The sequence below is a fragment of the Chinchilla lanigera genome, unplaced genomic scaffold, assembly GCF_000276665.1.
Source record: "Chinchilla lanigera isolate Chin_1 unplaced genomic scaffold, ChiLan1.0 scaffold00004, whole genome shotgun sequence".
Lineage (NCBI taxonomy): Eukaryota > Metazoa > Chordata > Mammalia > Rodentia > Chinchillidae > Chinchilla > Chinchilla lanigera.
Window position 1 is genome coordinate 5,241,628 of NW_004955405.1, and position 19,309 is coordinate 5,260,936.

Consider the following 19,309-nt stretch of genomic DNA (forward strand, 5'->3'; position numbering starts at 1 on the left):
TATGTATAGGAATACTACAGACCAATGTGTTAGTAAAACATCCTGAAACCTTGACTTATTGTCTCTATAAAGAGACAGTAATAAAAACTTTGACCAGTTACTAGATTCTAGTGTAACAATTTAATTTGAAAAAAGGTCAAAATGGGATTTGAAGAAATAATTTAAGCATTTTTGTTAAATATTTTTAAACCCAATATTTAGATTCATTAATGTATTAAGCATTAGTATGTGTTAAGCTGGAATTAGTTATTGTTATATATTGTGCTGTGTTTATAAATGTATTATTTGATCCAATTCTCATTTAATCAGAATGCTGAGAGATTGCATAATTTTCTCAAGTCATGCATTTTTGTAATTGTAGAGTTAAGATTTCAAGCTAGGTCTTTTGAAATCAAATTTTGGTGTGCATTCCTCTATATCATCTATATTTTTCTATGACTTCGACTTTGTCTCTGTTTTTAATGACTAGAGTTTAATAGAGACTATGTGAGTAGGCTGATGTGCATAAACTACAGTGGTCTCAGAAAAGCACCTTTTCTGAGTAGTCGGGAGCTCTAGCCCCACAGCAAACTAGTGTTTACTTAGTTTTCAGCGTGCCTTCAGATGTCTTCAGCTTAAGTTCTTACAGAAGTATAAAGCAAAAAAACAAGCAAACAAAAAAGACAACACCAGAACAAACAAAAGTCCGAAGCAGATAAATTGCAGTCCATTTTACCTTTGAAGAAAACAAGCTCACACAGATTGCAGCTTGTGCAGGGCTCAGAGTAGTGGGCAGCATAACAGGGGCAGGTCATCCGGCTATCACGTTGGTGTATCTGATGCTAATGTACATGATGGGGTGTTCCATTTGAGCACATTTTCTAAAATACATGAAAATATTTGTCTGACATATTTAAATTGGCATCTTTGTGTGGAAACAGATCCAGTTGATCCTTTTTACCACACTACATTTTTGCCCCAGCTTCATATTAACATAAAACGTTTTCTCTCAACTTTAAAATGTTTAACTGATCAAGAGAAGTTATTTTGCAAAATTATTTCCCTGCTAGTTAAAATAACAAGGCACAGGAAGACTGCTTTACATTGTGAATAGAGAAAAATAAATACAGACAGTGTTGAGAACAGTTTCCACCCTTGTTCTGTAAAACCCTGCCCTCTTTAGAGTTTATGAAACTGACTTCGACATACGCCTATAGTAACACTCAGCAGACTTACTGTTAAATCAGAAAGCAGTTTTCTCACTACGTTTATAATGAATTATTATTTACTGTGAATAAAGTTATTTGTAGAATTCAGGAACCCTACAGCATGTTCTTTGCCAAGCTATACTTTTTCACTATACATGATGGAAAACAAATGCATTTGTTTTAAATAATCCTACTGATAGTAGGCCATGTGAATGCATTTTGTTTCAAAGTTCTTCAGATATTATTAATGAAGTTCCTTTCCTATGTCAAACCAGATACATCTTTCTGGACAGTAATTATGTCATCTGCAAAACAGAACTGTGGAGTCCTGCATCCCGGTCCTAACGTTACTGGGAATAACATATGAATGGTAGTAGTGAGAGACAGGGAGAGGTATGAAAATTGGGAGAGAGCCCATTATAATGATCCTCTGTTCCTCTTACATTTGCAGCATAATCACTACATTTTAAGAAAAAAAAAATTTTATATAACATTCTCTTATATGATCATGCTAATTTACATTACGTAAGTTATGTGTGCTGTTAATATACTTTTATCATGTGACACTAGAAAATTTTTATTTTAAAAATGATTCTAAACTAATCCATTTCTATATATTACATCAAAATACATTACTCTGTGCCTTTTGTTAGGAACATAATAAGAATGTGAATTTTATAAAAACTTACACTTTCTAGAAAACTGGTAGATCTTTTCTTGGTATTCAGTGACTTGAGACTTGAGCTAGCATTAATAGATAAAATAGTTTTCAGTGTTTTCAGGATAACAAACAGGTAAAACTGTTGTCCTAATCGTGTAACAAAACTTTGACTAACATTTGTGCCTTTTTAGTTGTCTGTGTTTATTTATAGGACTATTTTGAAGCATGGTGTTTGTGTAACATCTTCACTTAAATTCATTGCTTTGAATTTTGCTATTTCATTGTTTTCTTTTTTTCCCCCCCTCATCTCTTATTTTCCATCATCCTGGGGAACGTTAATGTCTTCTCTATCACGTCTTTCTTGTGTATATTATTCCTTCTTCAGTAACCCTGGCACTGTGTAAGTACTTAACTAGTGGTTTGTTTTGCAGTTTTCATCATTGATTCTCTGTAACTCTTCATCTTGCTTTCACCGTATCACTACCAGCAAATCTTATTAGTATCGTCTCATTGTAAGAATTCTCAAAAATGTTAAGGAGCACAAGAAACATGCTTTTCATGCTAGAGAACTTTATATGAGTCAGTGGGTGTGTTTGGAATGCCTTCACTTCTGCAGTGGAAAAGCTTACTAAGCTAACTTCAGGGGGATAAGCAAGAATTACAGATTTTGTACACTGGATTTAAAGGTGTAGTTTGGGCCTCCCTTTTGTACAATTTTTTAAAAATAGTATCCTTATTGTCTTAACTTTTCCACTGTTATTTTGTATTTTTATATACAAATCTTTTGCATGTAATGGGCACTATTAAATAGTAAATTACAGTACTAATTGTAGAGAAATTGAAAACTATGCTTAATACCTGGATATAAAGTTTTTTAAGTACTTACAGATGGTAAAGAGCTTTTTCTCTTGTGTCAAAAAGATGTTTATGAAATAGTCTCAGCCTGTTGCCTAGTTTTAAAATTTTTTGTCTATTTTTAAAAAGATTAAACTATTAGTAAAGGCCTTTTAAATAATTTTACTATAAATTATAATGTCTTGCTATTTTGTGCATCTATAGTGTTGATTGTTTTGTTTTGCTTTGTTTTGGTACTGGGAATCAAACTCAGGACCTTGATGCTTGCCAGGCAGGCGCTTGTGCTGCTGAGCTATATTCCTGACCCCTTGATTCTGTTTTTTTTATGTGCCAGTAACCCATTAGTTTTATAAGATGGCATTGCAAGTGTATTTCTAGTCATCATAAAAGAACAAATTGTAGATTTGAACTGTGGAGAGCACTTTGAATGCATTATCTATCTTATTTATTCTTGAGGATAACCTTTAAGATATATTTCCATTGCTCCAAGGGGAAATGGAGGCTTAGAGAAGTGACTTACATTACATATTCACTGAGTGGAAGATGTAGTGTTGGAAACTGTTTGACTCCAAAACCAGTGTTAGTAACTTTAATTCTGCCATCTTCTTCATTGGGAAAAACCTTGCATGTACTGAGGCAGTTTTCATGGCATAACTATTGAAATTATAACAGCCATGTGAGAACACTGTGATTTTTTTAGGAGCTAGTTAACGAGATCATGATGGGGCTGTAATTTGTCTGTCTTGCTGCTGGGCGACTCTGAACCACATGCATGACTGTCCCATCAGGTGCCATGGGACAGTCTTATCGGGTGGTACAGCCACCTGATCTTGCGTGTATCACCCATGAAATAAGTTGGTATGGAAGTGTTAGGAGTGTTCATCAATCAGATCTGACCACATTTACAACACCTCTCAAGTCTCATGCTGGTAGTCTGCAAGTCACATTCCTTTTTTCTCTTCGGAAATGAAACTCATGGCTATTCTCCAACAGTATGCATTTATCCTTTTTTGAGAAGAGAGAAGGGGAGAATATTTATTATGTTCAGTAGATCTTCAGGTGTTAAAATAATGTATATGGCAAATTATTTAATATTTATGTTTTATTAATAAAAATGTTTTTAAATGTGTAAATGCTTTTAGCAAAGTCGAAGTTCTTGAACTCTGTAGTATACACATTTCTTTGACGTGTAATTTGGCATTTGATCCTCAGAGGAACACACTTTGTGTGTGATATTCTTGCTTTTTTATAAATGAAAAAAACTAAGGCTCAATGTAATTGACTTGTCTAAAATCACACATCTAAAAAGTGATAAGGCCAAGATTTTAGCCTTACTCTTCTGATAAATATATCAGTGTTTGCTAATCTCCCACAGATCTTCACTGTGCTGATTCTGTATGACATCTCTACTTAGGATAAGGATATCTGTATACATGAGTGAGAAAACTGTAGAAAGCAAGAATTCTGACTCTTTTCAAAATTGTGTTTGGAATTGCCAGTTTAGCCTGTTCCTGGGTCTAGGAAGCAATACAGTTACTTAATTTTGTGAAAGCCAGTACATTCTAGTAGCATATGGATACAGTACTTAATTGTGGTTAAATCATAGTTCTTACCTTTGTTTTATGGGGCATCTGATGAGGGGATACAAGTAATTTCAAATCATTGTATTTGACTACTGTAGATTTTTCATTTTTTAGTGTTCTTTTTTCTTATTCTTTTCCTTTCCTTTTCTTCATGTTGGAAATCTTTCTGCTGCCTTCTTCTGTCAATTAAAAGGAAATTCCCACCTAAACGGTAATCTCCCTATTGAATGCATTCTTATACTGGTAGTTTATATTAACATTATTAATGTATTTTTTTGCTAAATAAAGAAAACTGTAACCTACTTTAGAAAGGTGTTATTTAAACAAAAATGAAGCTGAATATATATGTATGTGCAAGTTGTCTCCATGAATTTCTATATTTGAGGCTTAAATGTATAAAATACAAATAAGTTACTAGAAGATATTTTATCCTTTTAATAAAATTTAAAATGTTTTAATTGGTTTTTTTCTTGTTTGTAGCCCACCAAGGAAACACATCGTGGAGCGCAATACAGAGTTTTATCACATACCTACTCACAGTGATGCCAGCAAGAAGAGGCTGATGGAGGATACCGAAGACTGGCGTCCAAGGACCGGAACAACTCAGTCTCGCTCTTTCCGCATCCTTGCCCAGATCACTGGGACTGAACATTGTGAGTGAATTTCTTTTTTTTTTTTTTTTTTGGTTTTTTTCTCTGGTACCAGGAACCGAACTCACGACCTTGCGCTTGCCAGGCAAGCGCTTTTGCCGCTGAGCTAAATCCCCAGCCCCATGAGTGAATTTCTAAGGATCCTAATGGTTGAATGTTCTGTGCCCTAAAGAGTAGTTCTTAGACATATTAGCAGTTATTGCAAAACAAGCCTAAGAGAGTGCACTTTTAAAGTAAGCTGTGTACAACATGGACACTATAAATAAAATGTCAGTCCTAGAGAATCACATTGGGCAGGAGAAGAGTACTGACTGTGGTATATAGCCAAAACCGTGTTGCATGGAATTTTTCTTAGTAGCCCTATGAACCTTGAACATTTGATAATGATTGATGCATGTCATTGTTGAAATGATTTTGAAGTTAGAAAAATAACTAATGTAGGGTATTATTATATTTCAGTGCAAGAATCTGAAACTGATAATACAAAGAAGGCAAAGTAAGTTTTATTTGTTTGTGGATTAAATGTTTTCCTTTCATGAATGTCTGAGTTTGGTTTGTCAAATTTTCAAGTACAATGGTTGGGCATTTTGTCTTTGCGGATAGATGCTAGGCATTTAACCATGGTGCCTTTAGTATGACCTAAATGTATGAGTGTAGTTAGTAAATTATCCAAACTTTGTATCTATTTTATCTTCCTTAGTACTGAAGTAAGAATTGGGCAGAGGGCCTGGGTGCTTTGCTAACAGAAAATCTCTCTGTGAATGAGCTGTGTTATCTTGCAGTGACTTTATTTGGGCATAAAATGGTTATTTCCAGAGGGCTGTTTAGATTAATTTCTGTATTTCTAAAACTGTTCTACCTTTAAAATCTTTGCTATTTAACAAGACAGCTACATGAAATTAAGCTTCTATAAGGCATGTTTTCTGCATGATGGAGTTGGTATAGAAGCTTTTCTTTCTGTTTCTTATGACCCTTCTGTCACTCTTTTTATTTCCACAGGGAAAAGATACCCCTTCACGTCTTTAGTCCCAAATACACAAAATTACGTGACTGGCACCATGAAGTTTCAGCTCGTGCTCTTAACGTACAGTGATTTATGAGCTTTGCCCCCAAGCAGCCAGCACACACCTTTTCATTCACTTTTTCTTTTTCAACTTCATAGCAAGATCTGTATTAATTTGCCTTGTGGAAAAATAGAACCTTTTCTATGCCATACTTTTCTAACAATTACCTATTGTGAAACTGATGAATGTTTTTGTGCTAGTTGGGTATCTCACAAATATGAAACCAAAGAAAGAAAATGAAGGGACTAGATCTATTCATTGGTTTTACGTGTTTCCATTGTTATTATGGTAATAACATTGGGAAAGGAATTTTTGTAAGTTGAATTTCTTTGATTCATTGAAGCAAGGGTAGATGAACAAATAATATCTTTATCTAATTTGGAAAATATGTCCTTTATGTTATTACATTTCCCAAGATCACTTTTCAGTTTATTACTATGGATTGTTTGGAATTGATTGCAAATGATTTTATGTAAGCAAATACAAGGAGACAAGACTAAAAAGAAGGTTTTTCTTAGTGGAAATCCATTGTAGGTTTGGGTATCTTTTAAAGCAGATTCTGTTCAGGATGGCTGTATGAAGAGGAGGAGGCTCAGATATATGGTCCCTAAAGGAGAGAAGAGAACTCTGCTGTTTGCAATGAGAAAATGACAGTATTCTTTTAGTCTGGTTAGATTCAAAATCCTGTTTTCTACCAAAGGAACTATATGTAAACTATTGACTATTTTTGTGGTATAGGTGAATTTCAGATGTTAACTAGTAAGATATGGAAAGATAGCTTTGCTTAGTTTTTAAGTCAGAGGAAAATAACATAAAATAAATTGTGATATGAATGATTCTGAGATACCAGAGAAATGCTTTACTTCATGTTATAAAGTACATGTGTTGCTGCTATGCCTAGGAAGCTGTTTTATGGGCAATACATGGAAGCTAAATATCTGACCAGAAATGCTTTCTGCCTTGTAATATAATGTATTATATATTAGATCTAAATTCAATAATAAATGCATTTTGAAGTTTGGAAAAGTATTGTAATAAAGTTGCCTTTAACTTAGTTTTATACTTGTTCTGTTTCCTTGAGGCTGTTAACTGTGCCATCCAGGACTTGTTACAGTATCACTTAGGTAAAATAATTATCTTGACATTTCACTTGGACATTTTTAATTTGATGGGGTTACTGAAATGTGTGTATAAAACCTGGCAAAAGCCCATGTTTGTTTTGTTCTTCTCCTGAATTGTTACATTATTTAAAGTGACATTCTGTGTGATTGGTATGTAAGACCCAGGTAGACTGTGGTGCACCATTAAAGCATTCTTTGTGTGAAAATGATTACTGAAATTTCTTGCCTATATTGAAGGATTCATTTTTATTTTTCCAGGCATTCTACACTTTAATGTTACCAGACTAGAACTGTCTGATATCTTGGAGAAACTAATATTAATTTCAGTTGCCAATTCATTGCTGTTTAAAAATTGGCCTGCCAAATGCATTTAAAAATAATTCTAGAATTTATCTAAAATGCACAATGCTTCGTAATGTGTTAATGTCTTTCCTCTATTGCGCCAGATCTTTGGATGCTGAGAGATCTTGCCTGCTAGTGCTTTTATGATCCTGATATCAATCCCAGTTATTACTGTGTCTCTGGCCTTTGCAAGAAAATCTGTTTTCTTAGACAAGGATTTCCTAGGCCTAGTAATTCTTTCTTGATCTCAAAAGATAATGCCTGAAAAAAAGTCAAATTAAAGTCACACAAAAGCAGATGATGTGGTAAACTTGTTATTTTCCACCAAGAATGAAGTTTCTAAAATAACCATAGAGCTGAAAGAACTAATTTTAAGTAAATGAAAGCATTTTCCTTACTACAGACAAGAGAACGTGTATAGAACTTTGTATATTCAAATAGGTCCAGTTGAAAATAAGAACTTGATATTTTCTTAATTAAAGTATTTAATGTTGTGGAAGGGTGGACTTGAAACAATCCGTGTTTGAGTATAAGGGTGACATCAACCAGGATCACGGAGGACATTCCATTTGACCCTGCCAGAAGCTGAATTCCTGAGCCCAGTGAATCTTTTGGGACATCTTATATTCATAGCTAAAAAGCTAGCCAAAAACTGTAAAAGCTTCACGCAGAAATGTTATTGTTAAGTCTAACGACTTAATTTATGGTTTATTTTTGTTTGTCTCTTCTATGCAGACCTTATCATAGGCTTATTATATGAAATCAGGAAGTTACCCTTAGGAAATTTTAACTTTTAGGGGTTGTGTTTTACCAATCATAAGATAGAATGTATTTCACACACAGTTAAATATATTTTTGCTACCTCAAAAATCACATTATTTGTGGCAACAGAAACATACTTATTTTGTACATCATTATGCTGTTTAGGAAGGCTCAGATATATAGATACCTTAGAGCTTATTTAATAAGAATTATCTCAGGATACAGACTTGCAGCCCCTTCTATCACTCAGAATTATCTAGAAAGTAGAGAATGAAATGGTTTTGCCTGTACAAATAATTTTTCAGTTACTGTGTTTGTAATGTTTATTCAAAATCATATGAATCATAAATATCCACTCTTTGTCTATATTCGTTCTTTAAAGTGAGTAATTACTAAATACTTGAATGTCAGGTGCTAATCTATGTGCTTAAGGATATAACAGTGAGTAACAGATAAATATATAAACAAGATGATCTGAGGTAGTTTTGTTACCAAGGTAATAAAGTAGGTTAATGTGAGAGAAATGTGGCTTATCGGGGCAGGATTAGTGTAATTATGTGGGCTTGTGAGGAGATGAACAGATGTCAGCTGTGTGATGATGAGGGCAGTGTTGGCACAGAGGAAGCAGGTGGGAGGAGTGTGGCGGGCACAGCTCGGTGTGTGCTGAGTGTGTAGGACAAGCAGTATGATGTACAGTCATGATTCTTAGGTATCCTCAGCATTCGTGGTGGGAAATTACCACATCTAACCACTCACTTTCAAGTAAAATTAGATAATGAAGAACCAGAGAGGTTTGCCAACATTCTAAATAAAGTGCATAACTATTATGCCAGCCTTGATTACAATCAGTTCAGTGTTTTTCCTGTTGAGATTCAAGAGGCCCAGAAAAGGGAGGCATAAGTATTACGGCGTTTGCAATATAGATAAGGGAACAAAAGCACAGACAGAAACACTGTAGAGCACGTATGGTGTCATGCAAAAATGAAATGTGGATGTCTGAAAATTTCCTATATAATGCACGATTTGTGATGAAATTTATCCCATTCAAGAAAATTTTTTAACCAAGTAAATTAAATATTTCCTTGATCATTCTTTCCTAAGTTTCTGCTTGTTTAAAATATGACATTAAATCTGTAGTAGACACTGTGATACCTGCCCAGCCATCGAGGGGAGGTCGTGATACCACTGCTGCTGGTCATGTGGTGGGCAGACAGCCTTCACAGAGCACCTCAGCTGCCCACCCTCATGAGCTGTTGCATTTCTGTTCTGTAGCGTCAAGGGGAAGTGAAAAGTCTGGCTGTTGCAGCCCAATTAGGCACCCTCGGAATGGCAGTTCCAGCTGCAGAGCTGCAGTGGGCTTGGCTGAGGCTCTCCTAGGTCCTGAGTGACAGACAACTTAGTATCTGCCCACTTCTACTACCCAGCCACTCTTTCAAGTCCCTTAATCCTAGAAGTACTTCCTTTTTAAAAAAATTTTAAGTTTTAATTTAATTTATTTTACTTTGAGACAGGGTCTCACTGTGTAATGCAGGCTAGCCTTGAACTCTCTTATGTGTCCTAGGCTGGCCTTGAACTCATGGCAGTCCTCCTGCCTCAGCCTCTACAGTGTTGTGAGCACAGTCATGTGCCACCATGCCTGGCCTAGAAGTTCTTCTTGATAAGCAGCCTCCATGCCAAATTCTGTCTTTGGGTCTGTGTTCTGGAGAATCTGACCCACAACAGAATCATCATATTTTACATCCTGATTTAGACCATAGTTACACAGGTTCTCCTCATTATGGTCCTTTTCTTCATGTCATCATTTTTCCTGTTTTTGCTGTTCCCGTCCCTCCTCCTTAAATCTTTAACACAAACTGTTACCACACCATTTAGGAAAGTACAGGAAAGTCAAAGATGCATTTACTCGTCTTTGCCTCAAGTGAAGAGTTTTTCTTTGTTGCTCACATCTGAGGCCACTGTGAAGAAAAGAGTAGGTAAAGGTAATTAGAAATCAAATATAGTGAGAGCTGTATCAATGAAACAGTGAAATGAGAAGCTCTAGGAGATGAGAATGAGGACTGAGGAAATATAATAGTGACCACTTGAAATAAATAGAGCAGCTCTCAAAATATTATTGTAGTTTGCATGTTAGAATTTTCCATATGTAGCATTCCAATACATATTGTTTAATTTGTCACTTCATAAATTTTCTTTTATTGCATCTGCTGTTTTCTTTACATTCTTAAAAGTTCCTGAACTGAGCATGGTGGATTACCATGGTAATCCCAGAACTCTGGGAGGCTGAGGCAGAAGGATCAAAAGTTTCAGCCCAGCCTGAGTACCTGGTAACTCAGAGAGTCCCTGTCTCAAAAAATAAAAGGCTTGGAGGGTGGCTGGAGATATAGCTCAATGGGAAAGCCCTGAGTTCAGTCCCAGTACTGGAAAAAACAATCCTCAGTTCTCTGCTGGGAGAGATACTGCTGCTGAGTACCCTCAGGAAGTGTTGGGCAGTGATGTAGCTGTGTGAGTAAGGAGGGTGCTGCTGCGGGGCTGAGAGTGCTAAGTGTCCTGGAGCTCACCGAGTTCATCCCACAGGCCAGAATGCCTTGGTGCACTCCTGAGAGTGCCTGGGCTGAGTGCACACCCTCTTGCAAGGGCTTTCATTCCTTCTCCTAACTCGAGCTACATACCCTTCCCGGCAGGGCACCCTTCCCACCACCAGCAACTGCTCACAGTGGGAATATCTCACTTGGTAACTAACAAACTGCTAGACGATTTTACCTCTGTTGTGGTGTCTCCTTCTGTAATTTGTGTTATGGATATTGGTCCACATGTCAGTAGTGTGAACTCTGAATAAAGAAAAGGCCCTGTAATAAGCACAGTACTGTTTTTCCTGGATGCAGCTGTAACTGTAAGTAAAGGCGTGTGTGTTAAAAGAAGTGACTCATCTTGAAGGTGGGTGTTATGATTGCACAACTCCTCTCTGCTAATCTACTTCTTAAACTAGGATAATACTGTACAGGGCATCTCTGTCACAAGGTACACAGACTGGGTGGCTTAAACAATGGACATTTATTTTTCTCCTAGTTCTGGAGGCTGCAAGTCCTAGGTCACAGTGCCAGCACTGAAGTTGGTTTCTGACCAAGTCTCCGTTCCTGGCTTGCCGAAGGCCACCCCTCATTGTGTGAGCTCACAGGAAAGGGTGGCATAAGGCAGCCACTGAGAAGGGTACTCTCAGCGTCTTAATCTTCATTTTCCTTTTCTCTTCCGCTCATATAGATTCTAACCATATTGAATTGGGGTCTGACCACTAAGACCTCTTTTCACTTTCATTACAACTTCAAAGATCCTGTCTTCAAATTCAGTACACTGAGGATTGGGTGGGGGGCACATTCAGCCCATAACATACCCATCTGCCTTCCTACTGACACTAATTCGACAGATGAGCATTTAAGAAAGCCATTCTTAGGTAGAATCAGTGCATTGGACCCAACTGGCAGCATTGCTGTTACCTCTGTTGTTGTAGTGCTTCCTTTTCCACTTTGGGTGTCTGTCTCCATGTTTTATGAAAACATTTCAGTATCTCCTGCCATATTTGGCACAAGTTACTAATTGTATGTAATTGCCTTTTTCTTCAGTTCTCCAAATGTCTTAATATAGTTATTACCCAGTTCCTCATAAGCTATGCAGAGAAAGCAGTAATGGTACCCTAGTCTGCTATTCACACATTTTTATAACATAAGAATTAACAGTCATACTTTCCCTAAAAGCACCAAGAACCTCCACAGCATATTCTTAAATTTTAAAAATTATTTTTTAAAAAAGCTGGGTAGACTCTCAGCTGATGTCATACATATTTCCACAAAAATTGTCAACTAGGAAAAAGATCATAGGTCCAAATATAGGATATAGGATGTAATTTATGTCCATTGTAAAATATGGAACATTTGTACTTGATTTGATTTCATTTTCTGCTGCTGGATCTTACTGTTTTATTCAGATACTGGTTTGTAACTGTAGTGTCAACATTGCCATCTGTTGAACGCAAGCAGTTACTACACTTGATTTCCCAGCTAAGTACTTGAAAATGATGCGGCAAAGACATAAGTTCCTAACTGTTCTTTGTTTTCACGCCCATATTGTTTAACTTTGTATTTAATTCTTGCATTTCGTGTATGCTTCTACTAAATTAAACTTGGATTATTTCCACTTACAGAGATCTTGTATTTACAGAAGTCAGTGTTTGTAATATGTAAAATTGATTTTCATAATCCAAAATATGCACTAAGTCCCTTAGAAGCAGAATTTTATCAGAGCAGTGACTCTTTTTTTATGATGCTGTTTAGAGTCTTTCCATTTTCACTTTTAAAGAAGGAAATATAAAATTGTTAGTGCTACATACCCTTCTTGTATACTTTGTTTTTATATTCTAGTAATTCATAAAAAATTTAGGAATTTCTGAAAGATTTTAAGGGCTTCGTGTAGCTGTGTATCATTGGTTAGACAAAGGATGAATTTGAGGTTTTAATACAGAGAAGCAACGCTTTTTAAACAAACTTAATGGAATCAAATTTATCTTCAGGTTGTATTGGTGGACTCAGATACATTTTGTTAAAATCAGTTACGTACATAGTAGGGATGTTGGTGGCGCATCACTTGATGTTCAGAAAGTATGCATCTGTCACTTTCCCTCTCAAAAAAATCCTTTTAGCTGGGGATATAGCTCAACGGCACAGTGCCTGCCTAGCAAGTGTGAGGTCATGAGTCCAATTTCTGGTACCAAAAAAAAAAAAAAACATTCTTTTAATATTTGACTAAAACTACCTAACGTTAACTCAAGAGATTAAAAAAGGTAAAACACAGATGTGGTGTTGTCAGTAGTGATTGTGAAATAATGTTCATTGTTGAAGGACTTTGTCAGGAAACCCAAATGCAGGGACAAATACTGAAAAAGTGTGATTGCTGTACATCCTGAAGGGAATTACATAAGACAGAAAGTGATTCTTTTTAAAAATTATATTTATTGGTACATTTTAGGTATGCATAATGATCACATTCATTATAGGAAATTTGTACCTGTGCAAGATATAACTTGATTCTTTTTTTTTCCCCATTCCCCTACCCTCCCTTCAACCCCTCATCCCTTCCTTATCTACAAAAGCCTTGTTCCCAGTCTATGTGGTTCTCTCTGGTCTTCTTAAATGATTTACAGCCCAGAATACTCAGGGGACTGGCAGATGAAATTTGCTAAGTCAAACCACACTTCTTCAATCCTGGAGAATGGGAAACAAAAGAGATGGGAGAGGCAAACGTACTGCTTTTCACAGAACCAAAAACTTGTAAATTGTAAACCACTTGAATTTGAGGTCACTTGGAAAAAATGAGAAGGCGTTCTTAAAGGCATAGGGAGTAAATTCCAAGGAAAAGGAGACAGAATTGCCAAGACCCAGAATAAGTTCTCAGAGGCAGATTACATCCAACTTAACATTTTGGATGATTGAGGGAAATACTAATTTTAACAAGTCATCAAAGAAAAGCTCTTGAGATCCTTTTGAATTGAATAATGAAATGAGGTCAATGATCATCAAGTTTTTAGATTCATAACAGGTTGAGGAATTTAACCAAAAGATTCTGTCTAAAGAATTAGTTGGTGCCTGAAGACCGTTACAACCTGCTGCCTGTATTTATAGGAAATATAAAGCAGGAAACTGTAGCATATACATTCTCTAATCAGATCATCCTTCAAAAATCTATTGGTAATTTAGGAAAGTGAACCAAATCTAGTAAAAAAGAAAAATGAGACAGTGCAATATAATTATGTGCAATTTGAATGAAAATGTTCTAACACCTGGATGAGGGAGGATAAGGCATGTGCTACCACGTCTGGCTGGGTGCTAGTTTATAGGTGAGTCAGGGTACTGTTGTGGATTCACAGTCTGGAGGAGCAAATGTACAACAAAAAAGGAAATATAGTTTTAGATTGTGATACATTTTATAAAGAAAAAGCGATATAATTATAATGAAGGGATGTAAAATAAAATCATTGGATGCTAGTCAGGGAAAAAGAGGATATTTGCACTAAAACATGAATGATCTGAGTGCATTAGTCATTCAGATATGGAGGAGCTCTATTCTCCAGGCCCAGGGGACAGCACAGCTTCTGAGCTGGGCATTGGTGTTTGAGGAACTTAAGGAAGGGGCTATGAATGGAGCCTGGTAAACAAGAGAGGGAAGTAGCTGGAGCCGGATCCTTTATTGCCTGGAAAGTTGTGTTACAGAATTTAGATTTTTTTCCCAGTTAAGTGAGAAGAACACTACAGGATTGTAATCATGACAGTAACATCTGCTATGTGTTTCTAAAAGGCCCCTCTGAATATTGTGGAAAGTTAATTGTAACAGGGGAGTAAGGGAAGCGGGAGACTGTTCTGAGTAAGTGTTCCCAGTTTAGGCCAGACGTGATAGTGTCTTAAGCCAGTGGAAATGAAAAGAATTGAGTGGATCTGTATTTTAGAGGGAGAGGTGGCAGAGTTGTAGAAATAGATTGGAGAGTAGACAATTGATAATCATTGAATTTGGTAGAAATTAATTCAATTGGTAAGGGTCAGTTCCGTGAATAAAGCTAATAAAATCAAGAAAGAAGAGTGGGGGAGAGGTTTTAGATATATTTTACTTGTTGGAGGAAAAGGTAAAGGTAGTGCATGGCTGGAGTGCATGGCTGAAGTGATCATGGTCTAAGGATTAACCTTCAGAAAATACATCACTAAAGTGAAGAAATCAAAGAATTCATAGCTGAGTTGGTTTTTCAGTGATTTAACATGATGGCATTGCAGGCTTTCAGGAGGAAGGCAGCGAGCCAGGACCTGGAGCAAATGGGGAGGGAGGCAGAGACAGGACAGTGAGGTGGGTCAGTAGGGAGTGGTGAGACCAGGCAGCTTTAGCATCTGGGGTTATGAGTACGGATGATGACTGTTAGAAACAGTGACGAGGACACGTGCTTCTCATTGTCAGATGAGCACTGTAAGAATGTGAGGTGTTAGAGAAAAGCCTCTGAAGGGATGGCACAGAAAGCATCAATGGTAAAGGACACCGGAGAGTGACAGTGTGTAGGAGCTGAGCAGGACAGGAACTGATGCGTAAATGCTCAAAGCAGTAAAGATACAAGAGTCCAGGAAATGAGGGATTTCTGAAGGGATTTGCTTATAAGGGTGCAGTAGGTAAACAAAGATGCTAAGGAGATGGAATTAATCTTTAGGATCCGTTAGATGAAATAAGATACTAGAATATAAGCTCTTTGAGGGGAAAATAAACTGGGCACAGAATCATGTGCAGGTACCCTGGCACAAAAGTAGAAATTCAGGTAGTGATTTTTGTTGTTGATGGTTTTTTGTTGGTAGTTGTTTGTTGCTGTGTCTAGCTTGAGCTAGAGAGAGTCCCACTTGGCTGTTCTCTGCTGCTGTCAGGACACTCACTGGAGCTTGGGGTGCTGCCGGGGCCTCTCCGAGCACTTTTGAATGTGAGGAATCTGGGCAGATTTACTTATATTTTCGAACAGATGACAGACTGATTCATGCCACCAAATATATGTTTTATCCTGAGTCAGATACAAATTTTTATATTGAAACCAAAAAGTATTTTGGTAGTTTGAAACTAAAAAGTAGGAAATTTTTGCCCATGCAAAGCTATCTCTAACTAATATCTAACTTATCTCTAATAAGTCTTTGAACTTACTTGGAGCAATGATCCAGGGAAGAACTGATGATGCAGAGGGGGTGAGGGGAGCGTAAGGGCCCCAGTTCATGAAATCAGGCTTCTATCAGGACTGCTCCAAATGGTTTTTAAGTTGCTAGTGTACGTTAAAATCTGTGTATTATATTTTTATACATATACTGTATGTTCATCTTTACCAGTTTTGCCTTTAGACCTCATAGAACATTTTTTCTATAGAGATCAAGGAATAATAAAGATAATTCTAGTTGAGTTCACAAAATGTTAAGACCGGACACTTAATGGGAAACTACTTTAGAGAACAACAGCAGACACAGTAAGGAGTTAGGACAGTGTCTCAAAGGTAGGAGAAAGCTGAACATACTCACCAAGAGAAAAGTCTGCCCCCAGTGTCAGTGTCTTCAGTCTGTTGCAACAAAAGTTATCAACCTGAGTGACTTAAATGTCACACAGAGTTTTATTTTCTCTATCATCTGTCTTTACAGGAGAATTTATGTCCATCTCAACTCTTCAAAGTTTGGCAGGCTATTTGCTGACTTCAGTCTAGTTCTTTTCCCCCATTGGGGTTGGGGAAGATGCTTAATAGCTTGATAAAGGAAGGCCTTGGAGCTAATAGTGGCAATGAACTTTGCAGTAATACGTAAATTTGGGCCACCCATGCCTGTATAGTTTTCTGCTGTCACGGCCTACTCCTTTTCATGCACTTGTTTCACAGTGAAGATTTCCAGAGGACCTGCATCTTATTCTGGAATCTTCATCCCCATCCCCATACCCTATGATGTTTCTCAGGATATACTGATTCTCGAGGGTCATTTCTGAATATAGCTTTTTACCACTACTGAGAAATAATAAATTCTACATAATTGACAAAAAAAACACATATTTATTTTTCATGGTTTTGGAAGCTTCCTGGTTCATAGAATGCTGTCTTCTGTGTCCTTATGTGGCGGAAGGACTAGGGAGCTTTAAGGTATCCCTTTATGTGTCCTAATCTGGTGCAGGGAATGAGGTGGTAGAGCACTTGTGTAACATGCTCAAGGCCCTAGATTGAATACTCAGTACTAAAAACAATAAATTAATACCCAAAACACCAATAATAAACAAATAAGAAAAGCTAATTCCATTCCCATTCCAATGACCTGGTCACCCACTTCCTAATATCACATGGGGCTTCAGGATTTTAACATACGAACTTGGGGGCAAAGCACAAAGTTGAGTACATAGCAACAAATAGTTCCAGTTCCTTCTGCAATATCCCTTTTTGCTTTCCTACCTTTTCCTGCTTCAGTAAGTGTGAAGCTCCTAGAATAGTAATTCTTTGGCCTAGGGATATATATAGCTCAGTGGTAGAGCTCTTATCCACAATGCATGAGGCTGGGTTCCACTCTCAACACTGGGAGGGAAGGAGGGAGAGAATTTTTTGGGTCTCTATTTGCTCTCAAAAAAATGTGATTTTAGATGGTATTTTCATGTTTGCTAATTTACTTCATGACCTTTTAATCCCAAGCACATAATCTTTCCCCTACCACATCCAAAGCACATAGTTGATTGAAATCAGTTAATAAGTTTAGCTGTAATTCAGAGTGACAGAACTTCACACCTGAGTTTTCATTGATTTAATTTTCCAGAAGGGAGATCTTGGTTATAAGTGACCACAGCTTATTTATTGTAAGGAAGCCATTAGAAGATACTCATTTTTCCAGATGACTACCGGTTTCTTTGGTTAAAATAAATAGCTTTTATATGTCATTGAACTCCTGAAAGGCAGAATCCAACTATAACCTTGATACATTTCTAGTTTCTGCTTTAGCAGATTACTACATGAAAATTTGCTGTATGGAAAATTGAAAATACCAAGGACAATTTGTTAATTTCCACTTTGACATGCTATAAAATCTGGATGAGGCAAATGAATATGTAGAAATATTACTGATAGAAGAATTTTAACACCCGGCAACCCAGTTTCTGTCCTCTGCCCTCCACTGGCGCTATTCTCACCATTGTTGGCAATAGAGTGGCTCTTCCATAGAGTAAGTTAATCACATTAGCAAATTGCTGAGGATAATTCTAATTCACTGTGAATTTATTGGATTTTAGATGGCTTCTAAATCTTAATGAGAAAACACTTTTTCTTAAGGCACTATGGCTGTGCTAGGCCATGCCAGATAACACAGGGGCTTGCATATGGGGCTTTCATCTTACACTTGCAAGATGAAATGGTGCTGGAGTTCTCTTTCACAGTAACATGAATGTGCTTGTATGCTTAACTGGGAAGTACACTTAAAATGATTGGGATAGTTAAGTTCTTTGATACATGGAGGTTTTTTTACCACAGTAAAAAATGATGAATATTCCTTTTTAATCAGATTTATCCACAGAGAGGTCACCAGTGACCTTGATGCGAACATGGTTTTATGGAGTGTTGAAGCATAAAGCACAGTTGAGATGGTTGCAGTATAACAGGTTGGTGGTATACTGTGAGTTCACAATTTGGTTCTTAAGGGGAATAGGAAAATAGAAAGTAAACATAGTTTGTTTTTAAGACTCTACAGCATTTCCTAATGAGGATACAGAAAGAGAGAGAAGTCAATTGACACAGTTCCAGAAAAGGGAGGAGCTAGAGTGCATAGTGTACAAATATTATTTGGCAACTGTCAGGACTGGGGGATAGAAAAAATCCCTCTCACTTAGTCTCGGACAATGGTAGAGATAGTGAGTTATTAAGATGACATCATGCTGATTTGCCTAAACAGATTGTTAACGTGGGTCCATGTTGAAAAGTGTAGCCACAGTGCAGAGAAAGACACAATACACACATAGCTCTTTGTTCATTTTTTAAGAAAAGCAGGCCAACAAACTGCAAGCCCAGTCTGGACATCTGGGAAGGAGAAAGTCTTCATACCTTCATATCTCTCTGATGAGAAATGAAAATTGACTTAAGCAACAGAGAAGCAAGTTGGGCTGTTGTAGACACATTATTAATCAGAGCTGCTTCTAACCAACATGGATACAGCATATGAAACTACTGTGCAAGTATGTGACAACCCCAGGTGGTGTGGGCAGCTGTGAAACCCTCACAGAGGCGGGGACATTGACACCGAGGCCCAGGGGCTGCTTAGTGCAGGTGTGGGAGGCCAGGAGTTTAGAAAACAAGAGGCAGGAGACTCTGGAGTCCGTGGTGGGAAGCTCTGGAATCTATTTCAAGAGGGAGGCCAGTGCACTGGAGCAAGAGAGAGAGGAAGAGCTATGTGAGACATGGGAGAACACACGGTTATCCTCAGCAGTGCTTGACGTTCTAGCAACAGTCAACAAAATCTGTATTTATGAACATTTATTCTGATAGCTGTTTGGGGAGGTTTTTCTGGAGGATGAGGCTCAGC

The 19,309-nt window shown here is 37.1% G+C and overlaps 1 protein-coding gene across 9 annotated transcripts in view; it reads left to right on the forward strand.

Annotated features, from left to right (window-relative positions):
* The window catches only part of Pdlim5 (PDZ and LIM domain 5), a 202,415-nt gene that overhangs the window by 131,850 nt on the left and 51,256 nt on the right, over nt 1-19,309 (forward strand). For 3 of the 9 annotated variants that reach the window (XM_013517363.1, XM_005374259.2, XM_005374261.2), the window contains exons 6-8: nt 4,480-4,497; nt 4,767-4,939; nt 5,396-5,432. In XM_013517363.1, coding sequence (XP_013372817.1) covers nt 4,480-4,497; nt 4,767-4,939; nt 5,396-5,432 — 228 coding nt within the window. Of the gene's footprint in view, nt 1-2,233; nt 2,249-4,479; nt 4,498-4,766; nt 4,940-5,395; nt 5,433-5,935; nt 7,331-19,309 lie in introns of those variants that run through there. The other 6 variants (XM_005374260.2, XM_005374262.2, XM_013517385.1 and 3 more) reach the window with 5 other exon arrangements.